The sequence below is a fragment of the Pelodiscus sinensis genome, chromosome 3 (genome assembly GCF_052426305.1).
Source record: "Pelodiscus sinensis isolate ZL-2025 chromosome 3, ASM5242630v1, whole genome shotgun sequence".
Classification (NCBI taxonomy): Eukaryota; Metazoa; Chordata; order Testudines; family Trionychidae; genus Pelodiscus; species Pelodiscus sinensis.
In genome coordinates this window covers 3349509-3363516 of record NC_143054.1, presented here as the reverse complement: position 1 = coordinate 3363516, position 14008 = coordinate 3349509, and the positions used below count along the sequence as shown (strand labels likewise).

The following is a 14008-nucleotide window of genomic DNA, read 5'->3' as shown; positions in this document are numbered from 1 at the left end:
GTCTGTAGCAGAGTGGGGGGCTTGATGCCAAGTCTGCCATGATGCAGGCCAACGCCTTACCCATTGAACTGTCCTCCCTCTAAACAGCCCTCATAGAACTGTACTGAGGCTGGAAGGACCGGCCGTCACATTTAAGACCAGTGGTTTGGCACGGTTTGGGCATGGAGCAAATGCCACAAGTTGTATGTAGCCGGTAGAAATTCCAAATTATTTGTTTAGCAATAAAAAAATAGCTTCAGAGCCATTAAAAGCCCATAAACGCTGCCCTTGGCAACCAAACAAACAGCATGTTTCAAAATAGCCATGTTCTTCCCTGGTTTTTAAAAAATATAATTGAGCATGGAAGTGTTCCCTTCCCAGCGGCAATCCACGCCTGCCGTAAGGAATCACAGGCAGCAGAGGGAGCAGCTCCAGCTGTTTGTGCCACAGTCCTAATTTTTCAACCGCCCCCCTCACCCCCTTGGCTGGACCCCTCTGAGAGGTTTTGAAAATATTCCCCCCAGCCAAACACAGCATCACAGCCGGAGCTGCCTTCATGTCACAGCTGGGAGGAGTGGAGAGGGAGAAAGCGTTGATGTGTTGAATGGCTGCCCCAACAGCTCCGTTACTTTTTTTAACAATGGTTGAAAAATGGCAGGAGCTTTCTCCTCTCCCCCCGGCGCCTCCACATATACACAGGAATCGTAGACCCCTAGAACTGGAAGGGACCTCAAAAAGTCACCGAGCCAAGTCCCCTGCCCTCATGGCAGGACCAAGCACCGTCTAGAGCATCCCTGACAGGCGTCTGGCCAACCTGCTCTGAAATATCTCCAGGGATGGAGATTCCACAACCTCCCTGGGCAATTTATTCCAGTGTTTCACCACCCTGACAGGTAGGAAGTTTTTCTGAATGTCTGATCTCAACCTCCCTTGCTGCAGTTCAAGCCCATTGCTTCTTGTCCTGTCCTCAGAGGCCAAGGGGAACAATTTTTCTCCCTCCTCCCCGTGACGCCCTTTTAGGTACCTGAAAATGGCTCTCCTGTCCCCTCTCAGTCTGCTCCTTTCCAAACTAAACAAACCCAATTCCTTCAGCCTTCCCTCACAGCTCATGCCTGGGTATGACACGCCAGCTCCGAGCCCCATTTACAGCCAAAGGAAACCTGGCTGCAGAAAACAGTAATTTTCCTTCTGTGTGTGGACAAAAAACAACAACAAACTTTTGGTGTAACTGCTTCAAAGACCCTTTTCCTTTGTGCTGTGCATCAGGTCTTATCCCACGCTCACCACCACACCGGCCGGGCATTTCTTGTCGTGTGTTAGGCAGTGGGGCTACAGCTCTGCCCCATAGATTCCCAAGGGCGGGCAGAGACCTCAGGAGGCATCGAGTCCAGCCCCTGCCCAAAACAGGACCAACCCAACTCAATCAACCCAGCCAGGGATTTGTCCAGCCGGGACTTAAATACCTCTAGGGATGGAGATTCCACCCCTCCCCAGGGAACCCAGCCCAGGGCTTCCCCACCCGCCTAGGGAAATCGTTTTTCCTAATCTCCAACCTAGACCTCCCCACTGCAATGTGAGCCCATGGCTCCTTGTTCTGCCACCTGCCCCACTGAGACCAGCCTCTCTCCAGCCTCTTTGGACCCCCCTGCAGGGAGTTGCAGGCTGCTCTCAAATCCCCCCTCACTCTTCTCTCCTGCAGACTAAACAAGCCCAAATCCCTCAGCCTCGCCTCCTAGGTCATGTGCTCCAGCCCCTGAATCATTTTGGTTGCCCCCCGTTGGACCCTCTCCAATGTGCCCACATCCTTTGTGTAGTGGGGGGCCCAGAACTGGACACAATACTCCAGATGTGGCCTCCCCAGCGCCGAAAAAAAGGCATGTTTGTGCAGGGCAGCATGTTTTGGGTGGGACTGGTTTGAACAGGCCAGCCACACGCAGGCTGTGCCGTGTTGTTCGAGAAGGCAGGCCAAAGATGCTCCAGGGTGGGCCTTCGTTCCGGGGGGTCGTTCATCACCCAGCCTGGGACCAGCCCCCAAGAAGGTTTTGTCTCCTGCCCTGGTGAACGATGTCCCGGGATAGAATTACCCCCCGGCGCATCCAGAGCAAAGAAGATGGCGCCGGATCCGATAGTTCGTTGGCTGGAATTCAGCTACCTCAATGCCGCGATGATGGAGCCCCCAGCTCCATCCTGTCTATGGCCAGATCTGTGTCTAGAGCCACCGCAGCGCCCGATGGATACTGACCTGGGCCCGGCGGATGTCTGAAGACAGCCAAGCGCTAATTCCACCGCGCAGGCCAACGCGTTCCTCGTCCGTGGGAAAGACGCGAACGCCGCCGAGCCAGCGGCTCAGAGGGGGGCCGATGTCGTCAGTCAGCGCTGGATGGCTCCTGACCAGCTCTCCTCTCTGTCCGCCACAGCTTCCGGGCTCCATGCGGGAAGCGCTTGGCAGCATCCAGCTTTGCCGAAGATCACAGAGTTCCACGTGCCCGGGCCTTTGTGATCATCTGGTCTGGACGACACCGGCCAGAGACTTCCCCGCAGAAATCCCTAGAGCAGAGGAGCTTTCCGACAAGCATCCCCTCGTGATGTACAAATGGCCAGGGATGGAGAATTCAACGTGCCCTCTGGTAAACTAGGGAGGTGGTGGAATCGCCATCCCTGGAGATATTTCAGAGCAGGTTGGATAGACACCTGTCAGGGATGCTCTAGATGGCGCTTGGTCCTGCCGTGAGCACAGGGGACTGGATTTGATGACCTCTCGAGGGCCCTTCTACTTCTAGTGTTCTACCAAACTGGGAAGATTAAAGCGATGGTCAAGCTATGTAATCATCACGGTCCCTTCTCACCTGGTTATCTATGCCACCCGCTAAGGAGTTACAACACCGTACACCAGCCAAAGGGCTTTGTGCGAAAGTCATGGCACAGAACTCTTAGAATATAAGAACGGCCAGACGGGGTCAGACCCAGAACCCTGTCTGCCCTCAGTGGCCAATGCCAGGTGCCCCAGAGGGAGGGAACAGAACAGGGAATCCTCACGTGATCCCTCCCCTGTCACCCATTTCTAGACAAATGTAGGCTAGGGACACCAGTCCTACCCATCGTGGCCAATAGCCATTGATGGACCTAACCTCCGTGAATGTATCTAGCTCTTTTTTGAACCCTGTTAAAGTTTTAGCCTTCACCACATCCTCTGGCGAGGAGTTCCACAAGTTGACTGTGCGCTGAGTGAAGAAAAACTTCCTTTTGTTAGTTTAACACCTGCTGCCTATTCATTTGGTGACGCCTAGTTCTTATGTCATGGGAACAAGTAAGTAACTTTGCCCACGCCTGTCATGATTTTATAGACTTCTATCATACCCCCCCTTAGTCTCCTCTTTTCTAAGTTGAAAAGTCCCCATCTTTTTAATCTCTCTTCCTGTGGGATCTGTTGCAAACCCCTCACCAGTTTTGTTGCCCTTTAACTCTTGTGGTTTAACTAATGCCACTTTAATGCCAGGAGGCAGAACCAAACTGGTGCTTTCTAGAGCTTAATCCAGGAGCATCTACCGCTTGAGCTACAAACCAGCTGGCTCCTAGCAAGCGCTGCAGAGCAAACTCATCCTCTCGCTGTCCGTGGTCTCTGCCGCTCCATGGGCCGGCGCCCCAGCCCAGCAGGCGTGTGGGTTACATGGGACAGAAGCAGAGGAGGAACAGCTGCTCCTTTTCTGTGCTGCCGTGTGGGCCCCGGCGGGGCAGGGGGAGGGGAGCTGGTGTCGACGCGGGGCGGTATCCCCCACCCCCAGGCTGTCCGCAGGGCCAGGTGCGGCGATGCGGTGACCTCCGCCGGCGAGGAAGTCGCACAGCGTGGAATCCCGACTCCCTTTGCCGTCCCCGGCAAAGCGCCACTTGGCAGCAGCAGGGACACGGAAGGACTGTGGCAGACTCCGTCCTCACGCCTGCTCCGTGGCCTGAGCCTCCTCTGCCGCCTCGCTCCAAGGCTGAGCCGGGACACGCCTCGATAGAGCCCCACCCCCACCGGGCTTGGCATTGGCGGCTGCCAGAGACGGGTCCGTCCAGCTGGTCGAGCGGCCCCGTCTGGCCCGGAAGTCTCGGGCGCTCTGATCATTGGATGTCGGGTCCGTGTCTTGCTGCCTCTGTAGCCCTAGGAGGTCCAGGGGCCTAGACACGTCGGAGGCCTGACCCACAAGCCCACTGGAGCCAAGGCGGGTCCTCCAAGGCCGAAGGGAATGAAGGTCTGGTCCAGTGATGCCCGTTTCTTAGGGACTGTGGCGCTGCCGGGAGGAGATCTCCAGAGCTAACGAGAGGCCACGGCACACCGCCCCCTAGTGGTGAAGCAGGGGAGGGAGGTTAGCGTGCCTGTGTGTTGGGTGGATGCGTGTGTGTGCGTGTGTGTGTGTATGTGTGAGAGGTGGGTGCTCCTGCTGCATCCAATGGTATTTGTAGCCTCGTTATCACAGGACACGAGGATACGGGGTCAAAATCAGTAGCTTCTACTGACAATCGCCATTGAAGAGAACATAAGAAGAACAGGCGAACGGCCAAAGGTCCATCTGGCCCAGCGTCCTGTCTGCCCACAGGGGCCAGTGCCCGGTGCCCCAGAGGGAGAGAACAGAACCGGGAATCCTCATGTGATCCCTCCCCTGTCGCCCATTCCCCGCCTCCGACAAACTGAGGCCAGGGACAGCTCCCTGCGCAGCCTGGCTATGAGTCAGGCTGCCCTCCCCGCCCCAATTACAGACTGTGAATCGCTGCAGGATATCAGCGTGTTCCCACCCTCTCACCCCGGCTCATTGCCTTGGGAAAGGCAAGACCCAGCAGCCCACTCCAAGAGCGTGGGGGGCCCTTATGCCCGTGTGCTCGCCAGACCCCTTCCTGAGGCTGGGGGGGGGGGAGAGCGCGAAGAAGCCCTGGGCTTCCCCACCGCCAGCTGGGAGCAGAGACGCAATCTCGCGGGTTTGCCGTTCGCCCCTTTACGGGTAGGTCGCAGGATTGACTCCTCCCCTGCCGGCTAGCCCCGGTGTAAGTCATTGATGAAGAGATTGTGGAAGAAATGTTAATCTCAATTACTTGAGATTACTTGAGAGATTGTGGAGAAATTGGAAAGGGTCCAGAGAAGAGCGACAAGAATGATTAAAGGCCTAGAGAACATGACCTATGAAGCCAGGCTTCATGAACTGGGCTTGTTTAGTTTGGAAAAAAGAAGATTAAGGGGGGACATGATAGCGGTTTTCAAATATCTAAAAGGGTGTCACAAGGAGGAAGGAGAAAATTTGTTCCTCTTGGTTTCTGAGGACAGGACAAGGAGTAATGGGCTTAAAGTGCAGCAGGGGAGGTTTAGATTGGACATTAGGAAAAAATTCCTAACTGTCAGGGTGGTCAAATATTGGAATAAATTGCCAAGGGAGGTGGTGGAATCTCCCTCTCTGGAGATATTTAAGAACAGGTTAGATAGACATCTGTCAGGGATGGTGTAGACGGAGCTTGGTCCTGCCTTGAGGGTGGGGGGCTGGACTCGATGACCTCTCGAGGTCCCTTCCAGTCCTATGATTCTATACTTGAACTGATGGAGCATGGTGATCTTGATTAAAAAGAAAATATTGATGGAAAAAAAAAATTGTTGACAGCTGCTCTGGCAGCCGGCAGGAAAGCAGCGTGGCTGCCCTCCAGTTCCCACACGGAACCGCTGTCTCTTAAGACCTGTCTTCCCCCGCTGCCCCGCGGGTCTGGCGTGCCTGTGGGTCGGCCTCTCTCTGATTTCACAGCCCTGATTTCAAACTACGGGAACTACGTGGGGGTGAATCCGACCCAGCAGAGAGGCCACGGATTGGCCAGGCTGGGAAGCCCAAACACCCCCCCCCCCCGGAGGTAGCGGACGTTCCCTCTGAGCTCACAGCTGAAGCAGAGACCGTGGCTAAGGCTGGCTCGAGGCCGAGGCTCCAGGTTGCCCGAAGCGAGCGGTGCACAAGGCTCGGGGTCTTCCCATGTGGCTGTTACTCTGAGCACAGTTCATCACAGCCACCGTGGAATGGGCCGTGAGATCCTCGCCAAGCGGCCTGCCCACTGCCCAGCCGTGGTGCGGCGCCCTCCTCTGAGCGCACACGGGCGCCTGTGGCCAGGAGGAAAGCAGAGCCGCAGCCGCGTGGCCAGCCGGGGCCGGGGCGCGTACGGTATTGACATGGGAATCGAATGCAGCCACGTGGTGCATATGAGCGTGTCTCCCTCTAGTGGCCGACCACAGCATTTGTAACAGCTGGCTGCTTGCAGCCACAGGATGGACCTCCCTGGTGCGGCACCCTTCGGGCCTGACTGGGTCCCAGATGCAGGATTTTGCCAGATTGGGGAGGTCGTTTCTGGCCCCCTCACTGTCTCGCCTAGTCTTGGCTTGGCCGCTGTTCTCCTGGGTGGCTCCCCACCTGCTGCTAACCCTACTGCCGCTGCGGCTCCCTGCTGGACAGACGTGTGCTGCGGTTCCAGGCCCTGATGGGCAGCCACGGGCCATGGCTCCTGGCCCCCCCGGGCCGCCGCCCCCATTGCCGCGGCTCCCAGCCCCACCAGGCAGCCACGTGCCGGGTCTCCCAGCCCCACTGCTGAATGCTGGGTGGCCCTGTCAGCAGCTCGCTGCTGGCAGCCCTCTGCACTGCTGGCCCCGCAGGGCTCCCTGGTCCTCTGACATGCATGCCAGAGCACAGACGGTTCTGGACCAGGGAGTCCGGTTTAAAGAGTTCCCATCTGTAGCTGAGCTATACCCTTAGCTGAAACAACTCTGGGCTCTTCGTATCTGCGGCCACAACCAGCTATTGAAAAATCTAGCACGGAGAGAGCTGGCACTGGGCTTCCATCAGGCATCCGGCTGCACCCACTCGGTGCCGTGAGCTCGCAGCGCCGACGCCTAGTGACTCCCCGCGGGCCCCTGACGTCTGCCTGCAGCTCCCCGTGTCGGGCAACCGGGGGGCGCTCGAGAAGAGCAAAACAACGTTTATTTCTCTTATACAAGGAGGGAGGCGGCGCAGGCTGGGCTGGCGAGCTGGCTTGCTAAGTTACACAGCCGGCTACGTCCGTCTCCGGCCAGTTGAAGTGCCGCGGAGTCTCTGAGAGCCAGGCACTGGCCTCACGGTCCGGTCCCGCTCGCCCGCGGCAAGATGAGGCGGCCCAGCTGCGGTGGGAACACCCAGGGGTGTTACCGGGCGGGGGAAAGGGGAGCGGTTATGGCTTTGCATCCTTAACTTTGGTCTAGAAGCGAGAGCCTGAGACAGACAAGGCAAGGGGGGAGGGTGTCTGCAGGAATAACTAACTTTACCCGGGACAGTGGGGCACACGGGACGGGAGTCCCAGCAGCTCTGCAGGTGGCGGCCTTGGCTGGGGCAAAAGGCAGCGGCGGAGAGGCCCAGGCGGCCAGGCTAAGGGTATATGGGTGACCACGGCAGCAGTTCCCGCTGTGCCCCTCTCTCTGGGCGCAGGCCCCTCTCCGGGGGACGCTCTGGCCTCTCGCCCGTGCGCTCATGGCGTGAGGCATTTGACTCCGGCATCCTCGGCGTGGCCGCAGTTGGTCTTCCCCCAGCTGGAGAAGCTGCACTGGAGCAGGCTGTCCTCCGTTCCCTTGCAGGCCACATCGTCCATCCAGATCCGCCCCGTACCTGGGGAAACACGGGGACAGCAAGGTTAGCTGCAGCGCCCGGCCGCCTCCTGCGGGGAGCCCCCTGCAGGCACCGCCTGCCCTTCCTCGGGGCTAAGGAATTCAAGCGCCGAACCCAGCGACGTGCCTTCTGCAGCCATCAAGGCACTTGGCGCACCGGGTCGGGCTGCCACGATCGTATCACCGCGTGGCACGTGACTGGGTTTTAAAGGGAGCGGGTAGGTCATTGCTGTGCCCGGGGGGGTGTTTGCCCCAAAGTCAGTGCAAAGGGGGCCGTGTGAGGTGTCAAACGAAAGCCTATGCTCTGCTGATTCTGTGTGTGCTGCCCGTGTGCGTGTGCGATGGTTGTACGTGGAGGTATGAATATGGGCTCTGTGCTGGTGCTGGCCGGTTCACTGCCTGAGACCGAGCAGTGGGCCTGGACTTCCTGTCCAGTGAATGACTGTGCTAATTAGCCCGGCTCCAGGGACAGCGGCTCTCAGGGTGGCCAGTACACACCTGAGGGATGCCTCTGGAAACCTGCAAACCAGCCAGGGCAGAACGGCGGCTGACATGGGAAACACAGACAGGTCACTTGGCCATGTGACCCGCTCCAGCGTGGGAGACACCAGGAATGGATATAAAGTGCCATGTGGCCGTCCCCGTCTTGTCTTCAGTCTTGCTCTTGCTTCCGGATGCAGCCTTGCGAGGGACCGAGAGCCGGGGAGGATTGCTGACCCGTCTGGATGTGCACCAGCCAGCAGTTTGTAACATCTCTGCTGGGAGCCTGCATCGAGAACTGGGGGATTCGATGCATGTCATGTATTCTCCTAAACAACCTCACTCTCGTGCTTTTCTTCCTTTTGTTAATAAACCTTTAGATGCTAAAGGATCGGCTCAGCGTGATCTTGTGAGTAAGATCCAGAGGGTAAATTGACCGAGGATCTGTGGCTGGTTCGTTGGGATCAGGAGGATCCGTTCAGGTGAGATTGGTCCTAGAACCCCTCACCGGTGTGTTAGGCCTGAGGCTGATTGGGGCTCAGGGAGAGCTGGGATGTCTGAGGGGTTTTGTTCATGAGGCTTCCTGCTGGCCAGATTCCTGCGTTCCTCTTTGTGATTTGCTCTTGCTGGCGCCCGTATTAGGAAGGCGGGATAAAGGACCCGCTGAGTGCGGGGTAGGTTCTGGAGTGGCCGAGGGGATACAGCATTTGCCTGGGGTGTACAGGGTTGGGTGTTTGAGTCCCTCCCACCCTGGGAGCAGCCAGACATGCCACCCCAGGGACGGAGCTGGCTCCTGCATTAGGAGGGCAGGCTAAGGGACCCGCTGGAGGTGGGGTGGACTACGGGATAGGGCATCTGCCTCTGGAAATGGAGCACGCACTTGATCTCGGAGCAGGGAGACCCCCAGAAAGCCAGGCCCTGCCCATCCCAGAGGCCCCTCATGTCCCTGCAGAGAAACGCACCTGAGGAAAGGTACGTGCTGCCCCCGCTGCAGACGGATGCTGCCTCTTTAAAGGCACGAAGGCCTCCCACAGCTCCGGCCGCGGGAGCCGAGCCTGCTCAGACGCGACTGTTTGGCCGGCTCAGTGGGGCATTTCCTAGAATATGGGGCCCGGATCAGATTGTTCTTTTATTACAACCGATCGGGGGAGGGGGCACTGCCTTTGTTTTCTTTGTCATTGGTTCGTCCCCCCTGGCCGGGGAGGAGCCGCTGATCCATCCCAGTCCAGGGAAGGAAATGGACGGCGTTAACAGCAGAGATGTGTTACTCTTGGCCCCCGTCACCTCTGGGCTACGCCAACAGCTGGCGGGCGGCGCGGGGTCCTTCCGCGCCGCATGGGGCTTGGGGAGCATGCCAAGAGGAAAAATTCCCGGCGTGCCGCCATAAATCACCGTGAGCGCGGCCAGATGTTCGGGATTAGCTCCCCGCAGCCCGAGCGGATCGGGGCTGATGGGCGGAGGGGGGCGCTGTGGGGGGAAGCTGCAGGTGTGAAGGGGTCGGGGGAGAGGGGGAGGAAAAGGACGGCTGAAGCAAGATGCACATTGGGGGGGTAGGGTCTTCCGAGCTCTCCTCACATCGCGTGTTCTGTGGCTTTGGGTAGGTCGGAGGCCTTTGGATTTCAAGGGCGTTCGTGTCAGGACCCAGCTGTGAAATCAGGAAAACACTATTTCCTAAGGGTGTCAAATCCCACATCATTAGTTAACCAGTGATGGGTAAGCGGTAACCAGTATGGGTGATGCTTCCCGGTTACCTGGTTACTCATTCACACCCCTACTATTTACCTCTTTCCAGGGACTGGCGCACTCTGCTGCCATACACCAGCTTTGTGCGTGCGATGCTTTCTGGGCTCTACGTACAATTGACACAGCCTCATCTCTGTGGCTGATTCTGGGCTGCGTTAACAGGGGTGTGGCGAGCCACACGAGGAGTCGTTCTTCCGCTCTGCTCCGCGCCGATCAGCCCTCAGCTGGAGTCTTGTGTCCAGTTCTGGGCCCCACAGTTCAGCAAAGATGTGGAGAAATGGGAGCGGGTCCAGAGAAGAGCAACACAAATGATGCAAGCAGGAGTGGCTTGAGGCCGGCTGCGGCAGCTGGCGCCCCAGGTGGATGGCGCGATCGGTGTCCCTGCCTGCACGACCGTCAATGGCCGTGATGTAATCACGGGGCCGCTCCTGAACGAAAGGTCTAAAGAACATGAGCAAAGACTGAAAGAATTGGGTTGGTTCAGTTTGGAAAGGAGAAGTCTGAGAGGGGACGTGATAATGTTTTTCAAGTACCTAAAAGAGTGTTACAAAGAGGAGGGAGAAAAATTGTTCCCCTTGGCCTCTGAGGACAGGACAAGCAGCAATGGGCTGAAACTGCAGCAAGGGAGGTTGAGGTTGGACATTAGGAAAAACTTCCTACCTCTCAGGGTGGTTAAACACTGGAATAAGTTGCCTGGGGGGATTGTGGAATCTCCATCCCTGGAGATATTTCAGAGCAGGTTGGACAGACACCTGTCAGGGAGGGTCTGGATGGTGCTTGGCCCTGCCGTGAGGGCAGGGGACTGGACGCGATGACCCCTCGAGATCCAGTTCTAGGATTCTATGACCCTTCCACTGGAGAGGGTGGTGCACTCTGTCACCCTGTGCCAGCTTTGTGCATGGGATACGTTCTGGGTTCTCCGTACAATTGACACCCCCTCTTCTTTGTGGCTGACATCCCAAACAAAGAGCCCTGGGTCTGAGGCCGGAGGGAATTACGGACGGAAGGAATCCAGCCGCGCTTTCCCCTTTCCTAACTGATGTTTGAGCATCCCTTTTGTTGGGCCTTTTGCACCTGCACTTAGGCCGGGGTCGGCTGGGAGCAATGAGCAGGGGCTGGAGAGACCCTTTGTTCAGAAAAGGTTCAGAGAAGGGCAATAAAAATGAGGAGGGGTTTGGAAGGGTTTCCATATGGAGAGAGAGTCAAAAGACGGGGACTTTTTAGCTTAGAAAAGAGGAGCCTAAAGGGGGATAGGAGAGAGGTCTATAAAATCATGCCGGGTGTGGAGAAAGTGAATAGGGAAAAGTGATTGACTTGTTCCCATGACATAAGAACTAGGGGTCCCCCAATGAAATGAATAGGCAGCAGGTTTCAAACAAACCAAAGGAAGTTTTTCTTCACTCAGCGCACAGTCAACCTGTGGAACTCCTCGCCAGAGGATGTGGTGAAGACTAGGATTTTAACAGGGTTCAGAAAAGAAGGTAGATACATTCATGAAGGTGGCTATTAGCCAGGATGGGCATGGATGGTGTTTCTAGCCTCTCTTTGTTTGGAAATGGATGACAGGGGAGAGATCACGTGAGGATTCCCTGTTCTGTTGTCTCGTGCTGAGGCACCGGGCATTGGCCGCTGTGGGCAGACAGGACTGGGCTGGATGGGTCTTTGGTCTGACCCCGTCTGGCTGCTCTTATGTTCTTATGTGTGTGGGGCAAACTTCCATGATCGGTAGAAAGACTTTCACTGGCTTCCACACGCTCCGGATCCAGCCCAGCCCCGGAAAACAAGCCCAGCGCTCCCGGCAGTACTGCTGCAGGGGCACCTACAAGCTCCCGCTCAAAGCAAAGGCCCGGTGCTAGGAGCTGCAACCCCCCGCCCAAGCGAGGGACGGCCCTTGCCCTACATGGTTTCCCTTCTGAATAGGTGGGGTAGAAAGTGACTCAGTGGGGTCACACAACCGGCCAGAGCCAGCAATGACCGTCTCACGGGAGGAACAGCCTGGTGCCCTACCCAACCTGGTGCGCTGCCTCTCTGTGTGTTTTCCCCTCTGTCACTTCCTTTGTTCCGGAGCCTGCCGAGAGCGCCGCAGCCGGAGCAATCGAATACCCTGCTTCAGCCGGAGGTCTGAACGAGCCGGCTCTTGGATCGCGCCCTGGGACAACACTGACACAGGAGACAGCCAGGTGGCTGGCTCCCTCCAAACCAGCGCTGTGCCGTGGCCCTGGGGCCGGGCCAGACGCGCTTGGCGGCCAACAGACGGGGTGCCTGCCGGGCCGCGACATGCGGCACCCCTGTGTTTGTGGGTGCAGTGAGGGAGTTGGGGGGGGGCGTACCGGAGTCGGGGCGTTGCGCAGCTGTGTCTAACAGGGTTGTGTTTCCGGTTGCGTGAGCGTGTGCGCACAGGCAGCTGGCCCAGTCCCTGTGTGAGGAAGCGGGGGAGCTGTGGGGGCGTTGCACGGAGAGGACTGGGGCGCAGTGACCCTGGCTATTACTAGGGGAGGGAGTTTGTTGCTACAGGGAGCAGCACAAAACTGGAGACTCCAGTGCCCGCTGAGATGGCACCGGGGTCTGGCCAGAGGCCAACGGGCTGCAGAGGGAGACCCGGGCGACCGGCCCAGCTGCTCCAGGGGAGAGCAAAGGGGAGGAGCGGAGAGGCGGGGAAGAGGGGCCCTGAGTTCCTTGGCTGGAGACAAAGGCTGGAGAGGGGCTGCTGGGCGGGGGGAGATGGGAGGCTCAGCTGGAAGAGGGCGAGGGAACGGGACAGCGAGGGGCTCCGAGCCCACCCGGCCGCAGGGGAGACTCAGCCGAGCTGGGCTGAGGGGGGCCAGACCCACAGGCCTGAGGGCTCCTGCGCCGGGTTCAAAGCTCAACAGACCTTCCCGCGGGAGGCTGGCTGGGAGGCGCTCCGGCTGGAGCCCAGGACTGTGCTAGCCCCTCTGGGAGGGGGGTCTCCGGGGGTCCAGAGCGAAGGGCTCCCCGGGAGGACCCACGGCAGAGACAGGCTGAGGTGCCATCCCAGGAGGCGGCAGGGAGGGCCCCAGGAGAGAGCGAACCCGCCGCGAGGGGCTGTCGCACCGGAGGGGGTTCCACCCGGGGACCACGCGGGCCACGTGAGGCCGGGATACCCGGCCAGTGGAGGTTCAGAACAGGTTTGGCAAGCACCTGTCGGGAGGGGGGCGGGAGGGTCTGGATTCACTTGGTCCTGCCCCCGTCCCTTCTAGTTCTAGGAGTTAGGGGGCAGGGTCTGTGTACGGGCGGGGCCCGGGGCCCGGGAAGAGGGCAGGGATGTAAAATCCCAGTGAATTAGCTCGCTGGTTGGGTGCGTCTACACAGCAGGGCTACGTCGATTGCGGAGCGGCTTTCGGAACTGGGAGCGTTTACACTGCACCTGTTTCGCCATAGAGCCTTCCCCCCGTCTTCCCTCCCTCCTCGTACAACGCGGGGTCCCGGAGCCGGAGGAAGCTTTCCTCCAGCATGACAGGTTTTCGGCATTATTTCGAAATAGCTGCCTGCTGTGCAGACGCGGACGAAGCTATTTCGGAATAGTGTTGCCGTGTAGACGTATCCACCTAACCCGGCACCGATTTAACAGGGGAGAGGGCGGAGCTGCTCCAGCCCAGCAGTCAACCATAACCTAGTAGGTGGGGTCAGAATCTCTGTGTAGATGGGCTGTGCGTGTGCGTGAGTTGGGGGGTTGTGTCGGGTGTGGACGGTGGCGTGTTTGCAGAGGCTGTGGGCATACGGGGCTTCCGTGCATCGCCGCGTGAGCAGTTGCATGGCTTGTGGGAGAGGAAGGAGACCACCTAGGTTCAGTTCTTGAGGTGGCCTTGGGAAAAATCATAGTCCCTCTGTGCCTCAGTTTCCCCATTCACGGGGGTGGATCACAGCACTGCCCTGCCACGCCCCCTCACTGTGGGGGAACGTGCGCATGGACTGTGAGGTGCTCCGGTCCCTGGGTCATTTTCTTCACGTGTTCCTTCCTGCATGAGGGGGAACCAATGTGCGTGCGTCTCTTTCTACTCCTTCCCACCCCTCGGCTGCCGTGTCTGAGGACCACGGGGCCTCGTCTTGCAGGGTCATTGGTTGTGTCAGCTGTCACTCGACTCGACAAAGCTTCACTTCTTCGCTGCCAGGAGCGGGCGGAGCTGATTGGCCGACGGGCCCGTGCGCTAAGTC

The 14008-nt window shown here is 58.4% G+C and overlaps 1 protein-coding gene across 1 annotated transcript in view; it reads right to left on the bottom strand.

The window, feature by feature from the left end:
• Window positions 1–267: 267 nt before the first annotated feature.
• SCARA5 (scavenger receptor class A member 5) overlaps window positions 268–14008 on the bottom strand; it is a 120716-nt gene continuing 106975 nt past the window's right edge. The window contains exon 9 of the mRNA XM_075925959.2: window positions 268–7613. Coding sequence (XP_075782074.2) covers window positions 7477–7613 — 137 coding nt within the window. The 3' untranslated portion in view covers window positions 268–7476. The remainder of the gene's footprint in view (window positions 7614–14008) is intronic.